Below are 17308 nucleotides of genomic sequence, written 5' to 3'. Positions count from 1 at the left end.
AACGCCTGTGTGGGCTCAATGACAAAGACTGCTGGGACAGATCCCTACCTAGGTGGATGAGTACTCCCAAAGATTGTGCGTTTGTGAGTCTCTGCAGCTACAGGGCATGCTGGGACTGTTTTCCTCATGTCTCCATCACGTGGGACTGTGTTCTTGCATCTTGATTTTTGGTCCATTTCTCACAGGTCTGGGCTGTGGCTGCAGTGTTTTCACTCGCATTGCCTTGCATAGAAACAAGGTGGAGTGTTCTCCAGATGCTTCACATTCTTCTTTCGCTTTGGCCAACTGTGTGTGCTTTGGCTGCTGCTGTGGCTCTTAGGAAACCCAGTCTGCTTGGCCATGTGGGTGTGCTTGCAGAGGACTTGTGGTTTGGCCCTGATGGGAAGAACTAAGGATGGTAACCCTGAGTGCGCATGCACAGTGTAGGGCGAATGTGCTGGTGGGTGGGGGCTTGGGGCATTAGGGGCAGGGAGGCTGTTACTGGGCTCTGTGGTCAACTGACAGTGGATTGGAAATAGCTGCCTTTGGGAGAGAGGAGTGTGAGGGAGAACGGATAGAGAATAATATCTTCTGCAACATTCGTTGTATCTTGAATTCTTTTTTTTAAGATTTATTTATTATTATAGGAAAGGCAGATATATAGATAGCAGAGACAGAGAGGAAGATCTTCCATTCATTGAATCACTCCCCAAGTGGCCAGAGCTGTGCCTATCAAAGCCAGGAGCGCAGAGCCTGCCCTGGGTCTCCCACACGGGTGCAGGGTCCCAAGGATTTGGGCCGTCCTTGACTGCTGTCCCCGGTCACAAGCAGGGAGCTGGATGGGAAACAGGGCTGCCGGGATTAGAACCGGCGACCATATGGGATCCCGGGTGTGCAATGCGAGGACTTTAACCACTATGCTATCGTGCAATTAACTCCAAACGGACCACAGACCTGAAACCCAAAACCATGGAACATCCAGGAGAAAAGCTGTAAGCTTTTAGTGTAGTTTACAGAAAGCATTAACCATGAAGGGAAAACTGATAAATTGAACTTTGTAAAATTGCAAACTCTGTTTTTCCAAAGATAGCATAAAGATAATGCATAGGGCAGGCATTTGGCACAGCTGTGAAGACATCGTTTTGGGGTGTTGTGAGGTGTTGTGCTCCGTGAGTGAAGTGGCCATTGGGGGCGTCTGCATCGCATATCAGAATGCTACTTCTGGCTACTTCTTATCCAGTTTCCTGTTAAACATCCGAAGGAGGTAGTGAAGATATTGTAACTGCTTGAGCCCCTGGCTTCTGCCCAGACCAGCCATGGCGATTGTGATTATATGGGGAGTAAATCAGCAGAATCCGTCTCTCTCTCTCTCTCTCTCTCTCTCTCTCTCTCTCTCTCTCTCTCTCTCTCTCTCTCTCACAGACACACACACACACACACACACACACACACAGCCTCAGCCCCCTCTCTCTGTCAACTGTGTCTTTGGCTCCTACTGTCTGTCACTTTACTGTTCGAGTAGGAGAAAATAGAGAAACATCGACCAAGGTGAAGAATGAATCGGGGCAATTTGGCAGTACTAAGAAGAGGACAACCGACCCAGTGCCGTGACTGAGTCTCAGACACCTGCTCAGCCAAGCAGTGGGGACAGTAGGGCTCTGTGTGTCCAGGTCTGAAGCTAGGAGGGAGGCGGGGAGAGGAGGAGAGGGACTTGGGTAAACTTGGGGCTGCCGGGTTAAGAGAGGCGTCCTAGGAGTGGGGGATGTGTGGGTTCACAGTGACTGCAGGCTCTAAGTGGCTACACTTTGCTGTATTCAATTATACCTTAATAAAATTAATTCAAAGACATAGTGATGCCCATTTTGTATTGCAGACCAGTAGCCAGGTTGAGAACCAGTGTGCTGGTGTGAGTGTGTGGTCTGTTTGTGTGTGCGCTCACCTGTTGATACTGGGTTATGCTAGAAAAGAAAGTGTGGGCCACCAAAACTGCTAGCATGATCAGCCACCTTGACCAGGCCCTTGCTGAAGGCTCTCCTGGGCTTTTACACCCATGGGGCAGGACGAGGGCCTGAGGCCTAAGGGACTAGGCAGATAGACCCTATGCAGACTACTGTTGAGAGGAGCTGTCCAAGTGGGGCACAGACATTTCGGCCTCTGCCAGCCTCTGGCAGGAGCCGTTCTCTGGAGGTGCTGGGCACTGGTGGGTGACTAGCTGGAGCTCTGTATTTTGCCCACCATCCTTATCCGCTGGCCTCACTAACTTCTTGACCCATCTGTGTTGTTATCTTGCAGCCCATTAGAATTTTGGAGAGGAGCTTTTAAATCACCATCGCCTCATTTCCACAGTTAGAGATCCTGATTTAATTGGTCCAAGAGAGGGGCTGTAGCTTTGGGAGATATGAAAGAGCCCCAGGTGATTTAGTGGGGGTGGGTTAACAGGTAAAGCTACCACATGCAGTGCCTGCATCTTGTATGAGCACTGATTCAAGTCTTAACTGCTCTGCTTTTGGTCCAGCTCCCTGCAAATCTGCCAAGGAAAGCGGCCGAGGGTCATCCAAGTTCTTTGGCCTCTGCACCCATCTGGGAGACCTGGAAGAAGTTTTGGGTTTCTGGCTTTGACCTGTCCCAGCCCCAGCCATTGGGGCCATCTGGAAAGTGAAGCAGTGGATGGAAGATCTCAATCTTTCTTTCTCTCCCTCTCTGCCTTGCTCTTTGTCCTCTCCCTCCTCTCTTCCTCCCCCTCCCTCTCCTTTTCTCTCTCCCATTCTCTTCCCACCCCCCCCCCCTCTGTATTTTGGCTTTCAAAGAAATAAAATGATCTGGTGAAATTCTCGTCTTGCATGTCCCAGCTGCTCCACTTTGTATTCAACTCCCTGCTTGTGGCCTAGGGAAGTGAACCAGTGCATAGAAGATCTTTCTCTCTCCTTCTCTCTGTAAATCTGCCTTTCCAATAAAAATAAATAAAGATCTTTATTTTTAAAAAGAATAATATTGTGTTGGTAGATGTGAGAGTAATAGAAAGTGGTTACACACTATTACAGAAATGAAACATATGAGCAACTTTTTTCTGTGTGACCTTGGACAAGTTGGTTAACCTTTTGCTTTTGTCTACTGAGGATTATGAAAGAGCCTACTTTATAAAGTCAATTACACGGGCTCGGCGGCTTGGCCTAGTGGCTAAGGTCCTTGCCTTGATCCCATATGGCTGCTGGTTCTAATCCCGGCAGCTCCACTTCCTCTCTGTCTCTCCTCCTCTCAGTATATCTGACTTTGTAATAAAAATTAAAAAAAAAAAATAATAAAGTCAATTACACGTTGGAAAAGTAGGGCCCAGCGCGGTAGCCTAGAAGTTCTTGCTTTGCACATGCCAGGATCCCATATGGGTGCCTGTTCTTGTCCCAGCGGCCCTGCTTCCCATCCAGCTCTCTACTTGTGGCCTGGGAAAGCAGTCTAGGACAGCCTAAAGCCTTGAGACCCTGCACCGGTGTGGAAGACCCGGAAGAGGTTCTAAGGTCCTGGCTTTGGATTGGTTCAGTTCCAGCTGTTGTGGCCACCAGGGAAGTGAATCAAGAGATGGAAGATCTTCCTCTCTGTCTTTCCTCCTCTCTGTATATCTGACTTTCCAATAAAAAAACATTGAAAAAGTACATATATATATATATATGTATATATATATATGTATGTATTTAGAACAGTATTTAGCATAAGTAAATTTTCTCTTTATAACAAATCATATAGGGAGACTTATTGATTATTAGGTTGTTAGCATTTCAAGGCTCTTAGCATTAGATGGCTAAGGAGCATTCTAGTGAGCACTGTTCTGATTTACATTTTAAGCACTGTAAAATGTACCCATCGTTTCGTCCTCTGAAGCATTAATCACCTTTCTTTCCTTGGTTATTCATCAAAAACATTTGGCCTTGACCTCCTTTCTGTTCTTGAGCCTTCCTCTCTAGATCAGAATTGTAACCTGGCTGCTCCCCTCTTCACAGGCAGTGACTCTCGGATTTGGAAATTGACACTCTTTGTTCGACTAATCCAAATGGTGACCCTGTCCTTCAGTCAAGGAGTTTAACTTCTTTGCATTTAGTGTGATTTCTTTGTGGATTGTGCTTTGTTTTCTGGTAGTGGATTCGTCAGGCCGCCACTTCTGGTGTTTGTGGAATGCTGACCGGGGTCTCCGGGGTCTCTTCCAGAAACCACCCAGATCGAAGATCCACGGGTGCAGTGGCGGCGGGAGCAGGAGCACATGCTGAAGGATTACCTGGTGGTGGCCCAGGAGGCGCTGAGTGCGCAGAAGGAGATCTACCAGGTGAAGCAGCAGCGCCTGGAGCTGGCGCAGCAGGAGTACCAGCAGCTGCACGCCGTCTGGGAGCACAGGCTGGGCTCCCAGGTCAGCTGTGAGTACCTCCCTCCCCTCCATCAGCAGGGCCTCGGTGCTTCTGAAATGGGGCCCTTTGCTGACCACCTCCGTCTCTCCTGCTGTTCCTACCCCCACACACACCTTACAGTGAATCACTTGCCGTTTGTATTCCATGTCGTTTCATTGGTATGCAGCTCAGAGTGCCAGCTGGTCAGCCACCTCCTTGTTTAAAACCGTTCAGTGACTGGGGGCAGAGGGCAATGGGTGAGTTCCTGTTGAATGGGTACGGGGTTTCTGTTTGGGAAACTGAGAAAGTTCTGTAGTTGGTGGTCCAGGTCTTACATTCACAGTGATGTAAGTGTACTTAAAGATCGGAACAGCTTAAAATGGTAAATTTTATGTTTGGTGTATCTCGCCACACTTTCAAACTAAATTGCCCGGAGTTGCTTCCCCACATGCTTTCTGTGGTCTCCATACGCAGTCATGTGTGATTGGGCCCCTTGGGAGCCATTCTTGCTCCAGCTGATGCTCTCAGTCACCGAGCTGCAGGTGCACTCTGCCCCCAGTGTGCCCCACACTGGCCTCCCTCGGGGCTTGGCCTGCTGCTGCTGTCCTTTGCCAAGGCTTTTCTGTTGATCCATTTACAAAGCTAACTCCTTCTCCTCCTTGAGGGCTTTGTCTCTGAAAGCCTTGCTCCGATAGCTCGGTTCACAGCCTTGCTTCTCCCTCTGCCCAGTCTTCATGGCACATGTCACATTACGTCTGTTTTTATGTTAATGGATTTTCATCCTTTAGAACAGAAACTCAGGAAGCACAGGGCTCCTGACTTCCCATTGGGAGAGCAGGCGTACCGGAACTCCTGGCCATACATCCCTAGTGCTGTGAGGTGTTAGATTAGGAGTTGCCGAAGCCCCTGCTCACCCATCTCCAGTGTGTTGGAGCTTTTTGTCTGTTTCCACTGTTTGTCTAACCAGAGTTTTCATTTGTTTGTTGAATGCTTTTTATCGGCCAGAGACTCTGCTGTGTTCTGAATGTGCTATTTCCCAGTAGTCTTCCCAACAGTGCTGTGGGCAAGCGAACAGAGAAGGAAATTGAGGCTTGGGATCAACAATGTGTCCTGTGGCTGGTGATAGACAGCAGACAGTTGCAGACCTGTTGGTCCTCCCTACAACATTTTCAGTGTGGGACAGGCTGCAGTATGCAATGCTATCAGTATGTCTGTGGCTTCGCTGCGCTTCTGAACTCTTCATCTTCTGTGAAACTCTCCATTTGCGAAGTCTGTAGTGCTGGCAGGAAAGAGCAGTGTGTGCTGGTTGCTCACTGTCCCAGCCCTGTGCTTTCCTTAGGCAACCCAGGACAACCTGCAGACCTTCCGAGGTCAGAACAAAGAATCTTCGTGAGCTATTTCTGGGTCAAATGACCTTCTAGATAGAATCATGAGGGTTTTATCACTTATCTTTCTTGGTCGGTTTGGGCTACCATGACAAAATACCACTGACTGGGTGACTGAAATCACATGTTGTCATGGTTCTGCTTGCAACAGCCAGGACTGAGTGATATCAGAGATGGGTGCTGGGATTGTAATCTTAGTCTTCAGGGGTCAGTCACTTGAGCCATCACCTGTTGCTTTCCCAGGTGTACATTAGCAGAAAATTCCTCTTGTGAGGAGCTGGAACCAGACATTGAAGCTAGGGACTCTGATTTGGAACATAGGTGTCTTAATCACTAGGCTGAATTCCCACCAAAATGTCAAGTGAATCCCATCAGGAACATCAGGCAGAAGTACAGCCTGTGTTGTGACGTTGGAGAAGAAGGGAGGGAGGGAGGGAGGCAGAGAGAACACTTCCATCCATTGCTTCTCTCCCCAAATGCCTCCAGCAGCCAGGGCTGGGCCAGGGCTGAACCCGAGAGCTGAGAAACTCAATCCAGGTCTCTATGGGTGCCGTGGACTCAACTGCTTGAACCTTTGTCTGCTTTCTCCAAGGTGCACATTAACAGGAAGTTACAGTTAGGAATAGAGTCAAGATTTGAAACCAGGCATTGCAGTATGGAATGAGGGTGTCCCAAGGGGTGTCCTTAATGTCCAACACTCACCCTCAGTTTTTCTTTATCTATAAAATTTAGCTAATAATAATATTCCATTGGGGCTGGCACCATGGTGTAACAAGCTAAGCCTCTGCTGGTGGCACCAGTCTCCCATATGGGTACTGGTTCATATCCCAGCTGCTCCACTTCTGATCCAACTCTCTACTAATGTACCTGGGAATACAGTAGCAGATAGCCCAAGTGCTTGGGACCCTGCACCCGTGCGGGTGTTGGGACCCGTATAGGATCCTAGCTCATGTGAAGTGAGGATTTAGGCACTGTGTTATCAGGCTGGGCCCCAATGTTTAAAAAAAAAGTTTTACTAGGCTCATGGTATCAGTAACAATACAGGTGGAGGATCCTTAATCTGGAAGTCCAATATCTGAGACTCTTTGGGTACAAACATGTCACTTCATGTAGAAAATTCCACGCTGTACAACTTTATTTTGAGCTGATGATTATTTTAAAATATTATATAAAATTACCTCCAGTGTACAGCTATTTATAAGTCACACACGAGTTTCCTGTTTTGAGCTGAGTCCCATTCCAAAGGTATCTTCTTACGTATGAGCAGATGTTCCTGAGTCTGAAATCTGTAACACATCTGCTCCCAAGCTTTCAGATACGTGACCTTCAGCCTGTCAACCCATGACCAAAGGCAGAGAGCACGTGTTGAGGTTGCTGAACTCTGTTGCCTGGCATGCAGACATGCCCAAGAACTCCACCAGTCTCAGCCACTGTGTTGTATGTGTCTGGAGGGACTGGGGTCATTTCAGGCACCTGCCAGCTAGACCCAGCCCAAGCATCGCCGTCGTAGGAAACCAGACCCAAGCCTCCTCATCACTCTTCTTCAGGTTTTACAAGGCAGGTTTGCCTTCCAAGTGAGCTCTTGGGGGTGATGGACTGATGAGGTCAGCGCATCTCCTACAGCGCAGGTGACTTGCCAGGACTTGTGAGCATTTTGCAGCCTGTCCTCAGCTCCTCTGGGTGCGAGCCAGGATAGGATGGGACTGGAGACTTTCTTGTCCACTCCCTGATGTAATTGCTATCTCCATAGGGAGCAACAGGTACATGCCTGGAAGAAACTATGCTAGGCACTGCCTCTAAATAACCAAAGCTACCTAAGCAATCCTGCAGAATAGTGTCATTCCAGTTCTACAGACGAGCGAGCTGGAGACCTCTGAGAGCACGTGATTGTGTGAAAGCCAGAACTGGAAGAAGCGGGGGGTTCAGTTTTATTCCCAGGTGTGTCTGACAGCACGTCCGATTGCTCTGATTTTGTCTCAGCCAGGCAAATGCTAACATTCTTGGACTGTACTGGCTACCCTGTTGTCTTAGTCTGCAAGGTGACTCTGTTCTGTGTCTTCACTGTGCTTCCTTTCTCTAGCCCTTGATTTTCCAATTTAAACAGAAGTCATTATGAGCCGGTTGAGGATACAATGGGAAAAACCACCACTTAGGATATCTACAGTCTCATATTGGAGTCCCAGCTGCTCTGCGTTTCTTTATATATTTTTATGATTTCTTTTTTAAAAATATTTTTATTTCAAAGGAAGAGTTTTGCAGAGAGAGGACAGACAGAGAGAGAGGTCTTGCATCCACGCATTCACTCCCTAAATGGATGCGACAGCTAGAGCTGAACTGATCCAAAGCCGGGAGCCAGGAACTTCTGGGTCTCCCATGAAGGTACAGGGGCCCAGGGACTTGAGCCCACCTCCACTGCTTTTCTAGGCTGTGAGCAGGGAGCTGGATCTGGAAGTGGAGCAGCTGGTACTTGAACCTGTGCTCGTATGGAATGCCAGCGCTGAATGGTGGAGGATTAGCCTTTTAAGCCACCATGCTAATCTCTACTTTGCAATTTGGCTTCAGCTTTCTGCTGATAACACTTGGGAGGCAGTACATAATGACCCAAGTTCTTGGGTTTCTGACACCCGTTGCATGGAAGACGTGAATGGAATTTCTCGCTCCTGGCTTGGCCAGGTCCAGCCTATGTTCTGTTTTTCCATCCCTCCCATGCTGTCTGTCACTCTGCCTTTCAAACAGACAAAAATGTTTAATATAGCTTTATTTATAAAATGCCACTTGAGTCACATACTCGATTCACTTATTTTCCAAAGTAAGAAAACAACACCATCAGAGGTATTATGGGAAATCAAGCATCTACCAGAAAAGAATTGGAGAAGAGCAGTTGTAGAATCTGGAGTCTGAAAGCAGACAGACAGGGGCAGCATGGTTGGTAGACCTGAGAAAATGGGAAATGGGCCAGCCCTCTGCTGCGTGGAACACCTGCAGAAGGCGTGGGCGTTGACGGTGGTTGCTGTCGCTACAGTGTTAATGCTGTGAGATCTCAGGCACAGAGCGCTGGATGAAACACTGTGTTCCCGAAACTGTCGTGAACCATTGTGCCCCCTACCCCAAACCTGTACAACCAAACACTTACCCACCTCTGACGTGGCAGAAGACTAGGGGTTTACTTTTTTAGCCTGGGTAACACAAGTTATGGGTTACAAAAGTATAGTGTCCCATTCTTCATGAAAGCACACACTGAGCATGGACAGACAGCCCCTCTTGAACCCAGAGTGGTGGCAGGCTGTGACCCTCCAGACTGGACAATGGATAAGTCCGGGAAATCTGACCAGGGAGAAGACATGTGAAGACACACTGGTCTTGAGGGTCGTTGGTTGAAACTGTGCAGCATGGTCTTGGGCACCGTGCAGGCAGCAAGTTCCACTCCACCTGACGTTTTAGGCCCCTGCTTACTCTAGATGTGTTGCAGGCCACGTGGAATCTGCATATCTGAGGAAACCCTCTACTGGGATAAATGGAAACTAAAACAGACATGTGGTGGAAGGAAGGGGAGGCCTGGGAACAAGTGGAGAAGCCACCCCTTGGAGAGGCCGTGCAGCCGTGAAACAAGAACAGGGCGTTATGCTTTGTGAAGAGGAATCTTCTGAAAACAGAGAAGAGGCTTTGAAAATTGGAGTATGGTAGTAGAAAGCAAAACTCCTTGGTAGACCGAAAAATAACACCGAGGCGCAGTCTCTTTTCAAAAGCAAAGCAAAAATATCCCGAGATGGACAGTCTGACAAAAATAGAGCAGCAGGCCAGGAAGTTGGAGGGAGCAGAGGAACCCGGGGGAAGGAGCGTTTGGAAAAATTCCCCTAGAATAGAAGGAAGAGCGTTTTTAGATTGAAAGGACTCGCCGAGTGCCCAGCGCCATGGATGAAAGCACACACCATGCTATATCATTTGTGAAACTTCAGACCCTGGGAACTGTTTAAGATCCCAGGAGCTTTCACAGATAAAAACTAGGTCACACAGAAATGATCAGAACTCAGATCTGCCGCACCACACAGCAGTAACACTGGAAACCCGGACAATGGCAGCACAGCAGCTTCCAGATTTTAAAGAAAATCATATCCAACCTGGCATTCAATATCCAGCAAAACCAACTTGAAACAAGTATAGGGTAAAGACACAAGTTGACATGTCAGACTTCCGAAAGTTAATTTCCTTTCCACATTTCCTTTCTCAGGAAGCTAATGGAAGAGATGTTCTCCTAGTGCTGTGGTGCTGAGTTGCCGCCACCTGCAGTGCTGGTATCTCATGTGGGTGCTGGTTCAAGTCCCCGCTGTTCCACTTCTGATCCAGCTCTGTGAAAAAGAGCCCAGTATAAGGGAGTGGAACAGGCAGAAGTAGCCAGGGGAAAGGCAAGGAGGATGCCTAGGGTAGCTGGAAGGGATCCGAGGGTATCAGCTATGCCTAGAGAGTAACCAGTTCAGGTGAAGCAAGGCAGAACGGCAGATGAGAAACGGCAGAACGCATGCTAGTCTGGTCCCCCAGCGGAGAGTTACGTAACTGGTCAAGTATGAGGTTGAACTGCTGATGTTTGTCAAAACTAAGCAAACATCAAAATGACAATTATTAACTCTAGGGAGTAAAAAAAAGAAAGCGAGAGAGAGAGAGCTGCAAAGGAAAAGCTAGCAAAGTCAGCTGATACTGCCATGAGGACTGTTTGCAGAGTAAAAGTAATGCAAGCATTGGCAGTCCTTTTCACCAATAGTGTAGGAGGGGTGCTTGGTGTGTTGTGCAGGGGACGGGGAAGTAGCACATTTGAACACCTGTCTCAGAGAGAGAGAGCAGTGAGTAAACAGTGTGAGACTGTGAAGATGAAGGAGCAGCAATACATGCATATTATCAGAGGCATAGCAGTAGAAACCCAGGGCCAAACCCAGGGCCAGTGCAGCCAGTGTGGTGGTGCACGAGTTGCCACCACCTGCAGTGCTGGCCTCTCATGTGGGTGCTGGTTCAAGTCCTGGCTGTTCCGCTTCTGATCTAGCTCTGTGAAAAAGAGCCTGGGAAAAGCGATAGAAGATTACCTGCCCGCAAGGGAGACCCAGATGAAGCTCTTGGCTCCTGCTTCAGCTTGGCCTAGCCCTGGACTTGTGGCCATTTGAAGAGTAAACCAGATGATATGATATATGATATGATATGATATGATATGATATGATATGATATGATATGATATGATATATGATATATCTCTCTCTTTCTCCCTTTCTCTCCCTCTTTCTTTTCTCTTTCTCTCCCCCTCCTTCCCTCCCTCCCTGTCTCTCCCTCCCTCTCTCCCCTTCTTCATCCCCTCTCTTCCTCCCTCCTTCCCTCTTCCTCCCTCCTTCCCTCTTCCTCCCTCCTTCCCTCTTCCTCCCTCCTTCCCTCTTCCTCCCTTCTTCCCTCTTTCTCCCTACTTCTGTCTCTTGCCTGTCTCTCCTCTTCTCTCTGAAACACTCCCTTTCAAATAAAGAATAAATCCCTAATAAGTAAAGGGTCCAGGAGAATGCTGAAGACCTGTGTCTTGAAAGGAGTACTAACGGCTTGGATGTGATCCATTCATGAAAATGTGTGAAGATGTACACTTAAAATTTGTGTCGTGTGTGTATTTTTTTAAACTCTGATGAAATGTTTACTTTAAAAGCATCAAGTAATAGACTACCTCTTTGGGTACAAATGATGTGCTTAGCAGTAACATTGTAGAGGATAAGAATGGATGGACCTGGTGGCCAGTTGGTGGCAATTGGTCATCTTTTCTTCCCTCCAGGATTTCTGAGCATGCATTGATGCGTCTTGGCTACAAGTCAACCAAGGCGTGCCTGCTTGCCACAGCCATCTTTCCCTGTCTGGATCAAGTCTTACCATTTTCTTTTTTTTTTTTAAGTATTTTTTATTAATCTTATTTAGTTGATTAGGGAACAAAAGGTCAAGGGCTACAGGGTGAAAGTGGGTAATACCATTGTTTCCACACCAATATCATTTTTCCCTGTATCTGGGATCAGGGAAAAAAAGGGAAAAGCCCCACCCAACCTCCCACCCATCCCAAATCCCCAATGGGAGGCGCGCTCTGAGGGTCCTGCTTATACAGTTTTGATAGTTCATCAGTTCTGGATTGCTGCCAGTCTCTCAGTTCCAATCGCAATGAACCCTATTCAGAATCCACTGCTGACAGTCTCTTCATGGTTGGGGTTCTAAGATCAGCAGTTCAGTTGAAGTCTTACCATTTTCTAAATATAGATATATTGATGTACTTGACAGAGAAATAGAGAGGGGTCAGGAACTCCCAATCGCTGGTTCTCTCCTCAAATGACTCAGCAGTCAGCCAGGAGGCTGCAGTCTGGAGCCAGGGACTCAGTCCAAGTCGCCCATGTGAGAGGCAGTAACCCAACTACTTGAGCTGCCTCCCGGGGTCTGTCAATGACAGAAGGCCGGAGTCAGGAGCCAGAGCTGGGGATCAAACCTAGATGCCCTCATGTGGGAGTCCTAACCAGCAAATGCCCAGCTGGTAGCAGGCTCCTGTAGGCTGCTGCCATTCTTCTTGGCATTCCCCTGCAGTGTACACCTGTGCCCTGGTGCACTGCCTGCCAGGCAAGGCAGGCTCTGCCCACAGAACAGGCACTCCCTGTTGGTGACGTTTCCTTCTGTCTCCACTTACTCCTACACTGTCAGCTTTTCTCTTCACCGTGGTCTTGTTCTCAACTGGGTAAGGAAAAACACTTATCTGGGGCATGTGTTAAAGACAGTGCCTCCAGCTTCCACTGAGTGGCTTCCTGCAGTCCACAAGTGCTGCACAAAGATCCAAGGCATCGGAAGGGGGGAAATGCAGATGTCAGGTTGGGAGGGAAACAACTGTGTAGGTAGAATTCCTGTCTCATGCTTGAGACCATGGCCACAGGCCGTCTTCTTGCCTGTGCGGCCCCCATTTGTGTTGGTTGACAGTCGCCAGTTTCAGCAACATCATGTCTTTGTCATCTTCATCATCTTGGCAGAAGCTCTCTGCTGCCTGTGATGGAATACATCCCTCGTGTTACGTGCCACAGTTGTCTGTGTCCCCTGAGCCCCCAGTGTTTGATGTTACCGGATCCCCTGCATCATCAGAATGCCCATTCAACGACTTGAGCCAAATCCAAAGAGCATCACCCTCCTTGTTGCCTGCAATTTCTACCTTCCTTCCCTGAAATTTCTGCCAGTCTCCTGATGACCTTCTCTTAGCCTCAGAGAAATCCAGGTCTCAGCCTGCGGTCTTACTCCGTGTGAACAGGCCAGCTGTGCAGAGGGCAGTGGGTGGAGAGAGGAGATGATGAAATGGCTCATTCCGTGCGACTGAATATTCATGGGGCAACCGCTTCCTCGTCCCCTTTCCTACAGACAGGAACTGTCCTTTCCTGAACAGTGGGGCTGTGTCCACCTTCAGGGCACATCTGGCCTTGTTTCTCTCTTGCCATCAGCAGTCAGAAAGCTCAGGGTCCATTCATGATGACTGTAGTCAGAATGTTGGATCCCAGGAGTGTGCTGAATACTACCCTCATACCCATTCCCAATTTGCCTCTTTCCCCTTATTTGGTCTCATTTTCTTTTTCTTTTTTTTTTTTATGAATTCTTTTTTTTTTTTTTGTAATTCATTAATTACATTGTATTATGTGACACAGTTTCATAGGTGCTTGGGTTCTCCCCACCTCTCCCCAAACCCTCCCACCATGGTGGATTCCTCCACCTTGTTGCATAACCACAGTTCAAGTTCAGTTGAGATTCCTCCATTGCAAGCATATATATTTGGTCTCATTTTCTTTAGATCTGTCTTACTGTGTTTTCATCATGTTCATCACCCTTAAAATCCCTTTTCAAGACATAATCCTGTGTTTAAAATGCCCAAAGATTATAGAACTATGGATAAACTTCGGAGGGCAGCTTGAGGAAGTAGATAACGATATAGAATAATAGGATTGTAGCAATATGTTTTCTTTTTTACATGTATGTTAGTTTAGAAGGTACTACAAACAATTTCTAATAATTTTTCTCTGATTGTAAAAGCGAATGTCCCTGTTAAAAATGTAGTAACAATAGAAAAATGCAAAGAATAAATTTAGCGTCACTCATTTCATTCTTTAGATGTTAGTGTTATTTTCCTGGCCTGTTTCCCTCTAGTCTTACAGGTGTGAATACCTCTGTACATATTTGTGAACTGGATTTATTTTCCAATTTTAAACTATAATTCACATGCTTGTGTAAACTTCTCTAATGTCACAAGGGACTCAAGTTCCTACCCCAAAGTTCTTACTGTAGAGAGCTGTCTTCCTGGTTACTGCACAGTCTCTGTTGTCTTATTTGGTTACTTGTTTTCATTAAAGAAGTTTCGGACATGTTGCCTTGTCATTCTGTATCCTGCTACTGTACCGTCCATTTAAATTGCTTGTGTTTTATCATCCCCGTAATGCTGTATCCCCATGTTTCACAGGTACCACACTGAAGTTTAAAATCCTCTTTTCTTGGACATTTAAGGTGCTCACGTTCGTTCCCCTCTTTTCCCAATGTATTTAAATGGTCCATTAAACCAGTGCAGGTATGATGTGTTTCTTCTACTAAAAATGTTTTCTCTTCTCATTACAGTGGTTTCTGGTTCATCCTCCAGCTCTAAGTATGACCCTGAGATCCTGAAAGCTGAAATTGCCACAGCAAAATCCCGGGTAAGACCTTTTCACCTGTGCCGGTCATGGGGATTACTGAAAACTTAGGCCACTAGCCTTCCCAGTGGCCAGAATGGATGCTGCAACCACTGGGCCATGGCAGCTGGAACTCACTGACCAGCTCCTAAATAGTAATCATCCAGGTCATTTTCCTAGTGATGGCAGTAGTGACAATGGCTACCTTTTTACTAACAGCCACCGTATACCAAACATGTGCCCAGCTGCTTCAGATGAGTCATTTCATGTCTTTGCAGTAGCTACCGTTATTTTCCCAGAGGCTTGGGGGACCTAAGAAAGCTGCACGGGGTCACCCGAGATCCGCATCTTCCTCTAAAGTTCTTATGTGCTGTACCATCATCCTAGCTACTTCTTATTCCACGTCATCTGCCAGGTGGTTACTTTACGATAACCTTAGGGTTAGGGTGCACTATTTCCATTTTCCTGATGCAGAATTGAAAGTACAGCAGTGAAATGATTTTTGTCAGGGTAGAGTTAGTATTTTGAGTGCTTGTTTATCACACTCCAAGTAGTTTGCACAAACTCGCATGCCTGCAGGAAAACATCAGTGGAGGAAGTAGACTGAGGATGTAGCAGGGAGTGTGTTGCCTAGAGAGGCGTGCCCTGCTTAAAAGGAACATGGAATTTCAGCTTCAGGGTTGGCCTGTATTGGATGGAGTGTGGACTCAGTGGTACCAACTTCTCAGGTACTTGACCAGAGGACTGTATAACCAGGCTTATCCTATGGAACTTCTCGATATCTAATTACAATTGCTACCAAACACTCACTGATGACTGTACAGGCCCTACAAGCCCTCCCTGCAGCTGAATCTGGCTCTAAAAATGACTGCATGGCCTCTCACCCTCATCCAGAGCCCTGTCATATTTATTGCTGGCCGTAGCTAACACACAACCCCTGGGCTTGCCATCACCCTCCTCCATCACAACCCAAGACGGAAGTTCCAAAGGCAAGATTGCCTGTGGGAAGGCTCCGCAGCTCGGCACAGGAAGTCCCATTTCTGCCCTAGGTCACATGACTCTTGTCCACTTCTAGTTTCCTTGGAGTCAAGTTTGAGTAGGCTTGACCTGCCGGAAAGCTGGCTGGGATGAAGCTGAAATGGTAGCTGCTAACGTACAGCTAATGCAAGTGAGGGGAAGGTGTTAGGAACAATTGTGGCTCAAAGGGTATTGGTGGAGACGTCATGTGTGGGAACAGTGGGGACCTCTGGGGGTTCTCCTTCTAGAAGGTGGTAGCCTGACGTCATCCTCTGACTCTGGCTCTGGTGTTGTTGTCTGCTCTGCAGGTCAACAAGCTAAAGCGAGAAATGGTTCACCTCCAGCATGAGCTACAATTTAAAGAGCATGGCTTCCAGACCCTGAAGAAGTAAGTCCACGTGCCCTGCAGCACCCAGGGCTGTCCCCAGCGCTCCTTGTGCTCTCACTGTCCTCCTCCTTCAGTCCCTGTCTGCCCTTCTTGCAGTGTGGCTCTGGAGTCATCCAGTTCAAGTTCTGTTCCCCAGCTGTCTCCCAAGTGTGACCTGTAGGGAGAAGAAAGAGCGTTCGTTTCAGACCACACAGTTCTAGCTATTTTCCTCCCTGATGTCATTAAGGCTTACACCCCTAAGGAGAAGCAGGCGCATCACCTCAGCTCTGCTGAAGGCTCCACGTGTCTTCCAGCAACAGATTCTGAGGGAAGTAGGCACGGTGCCTTGTACATCGTGCTTTGTGGGGGAACTTAAGGTATTTCCAGAATGACCGACCAGATGTCATGCCCACCTTCAGGAGCTGACCTGGAGCCATATGTCAGCTGCCATAGCTGTGACTTAGACTAGCAGAAACGTTTTGAGTCATTCCTCTGTGCTTCAGCATTTCCCTATAGGTTCAATTACCTGATTCCTCCATAGCTAACCTTGTCGTAGAGATGAGAGGGCTTGACTACATGGCAAGTGTGAATACTAACTTTTGTTAGCCAGCACACATCACTCAGATTCAGTGGATTGTGCTTGACGCATCTGGTGGGCTGATTGGTCAGTCATCACAGAATTCACCTATTAGCTTTCTTGGATGCTCCAGGCAGGAGTGCAGATTCTCAGAGGCCACAGCTGCATGGACCGCACTCTGTAGCCAGTTGCTTTGATTCTCTGCCTGTCTGTGTCTCTCGTGCCTTGAGCTTCAGACCCGCCCGCACCATTCCATCATGACAGTCTGTCGTTTCCAAGCCCATTCATGGAAACAGCTGTTGCCACCAGGTGGTTCTTACTCTCACCTTTCCACCTAATCAGCCCCCACCGCCTGGATCCAGCATTAACACACAGTCTGTGAAAGGATAGCTCTGTATTTTTATGTATTATTGTACGTTGTGGCTTAAAGCGTATCTTAATGCATTTATCTGTTGATGCTGTGTATACCTGTATGTAGACATGTGGGCATCCTGGCTTGGTAAACCATTTTCTACACTCATTAAGGTCAGGTGGTCCTTATGTGCCGTGGAAATCTTGAGCAGTGCCCAGGACAGCTTGTGGCAGCAGCAATGTGGGCTCCACAAGTGCCTGATTTTGATCTGTTCAAGTGGGAGCCTCTGCCCTCTATTTGGCAGCGAGCTCAGAGCTGGAGGCCACTCACTCCCACATCACCTCAGTCACCTCACCCTCCTCCCCACAGCCTCTGGTTAGAACACTTCCCATTATGCTCTGAGCTACCACAAACCTGTTTTACCACTTTGTTGCCCTGTAGCAGCATTGAGAATTCTTGTCATCTGGTAAGCTGATGCTACCTCCCCGAGACAAGGCTCCTTTCCTCCCTTCCCTCTGCCCTTTGTTTGATATCTGGCCCAGAGGAGGCTCTTGCAGTTCTGGCCACCCACACTCCT

The 17308-nt window shown here is 47.7% G+C and overlaps 1 protein-coding gene across 1 annotated transcript in view; it reads left to right on the top strand.

Annotated features, from left to right (window-relative positions):
* The window catches only part of WWC1 (WW and C2 domain containing 1), a 152362-nt gene that overhangs the window by 75092 nt on the left and 59962 nt on the right, over positions 1-17308 (top strand). Inside the window, exons 3-5 of the mRNA XM_036496995.2 lie at positions 4176-4379; positions 14366-14442; positions 15744-15823. Of these exons, the coding sequence (XP_036352888.2) occupies positions 4176-4379; positions 14366-14442; positions 15744-15823 (361 nt within the window). The remainder of the gene's footprint in view (positions 1-4175; positions 4380-14365; positions 14443-15743; positions 15824-17308) is intronic.

This window comes from Ochotona princeps, chromosome 19 (assembly GCF_030435755.1).
Source record: "Ochotona princeps isolate mOchPri1 chromosome 19, mOchPri1.hap1, whole genome shotgun sequence".
Lineage (NCBI taxonomy): Eukaryota > Metazoa > Chordata > Mammalia > Lagomorpha > Ochotonidae > Ochotona > Ochotona princeps.
Note: the sequence above shows the minus strand (reverse complement) of the source record. Positions and strands in the feature narration are given on the sequence as shown.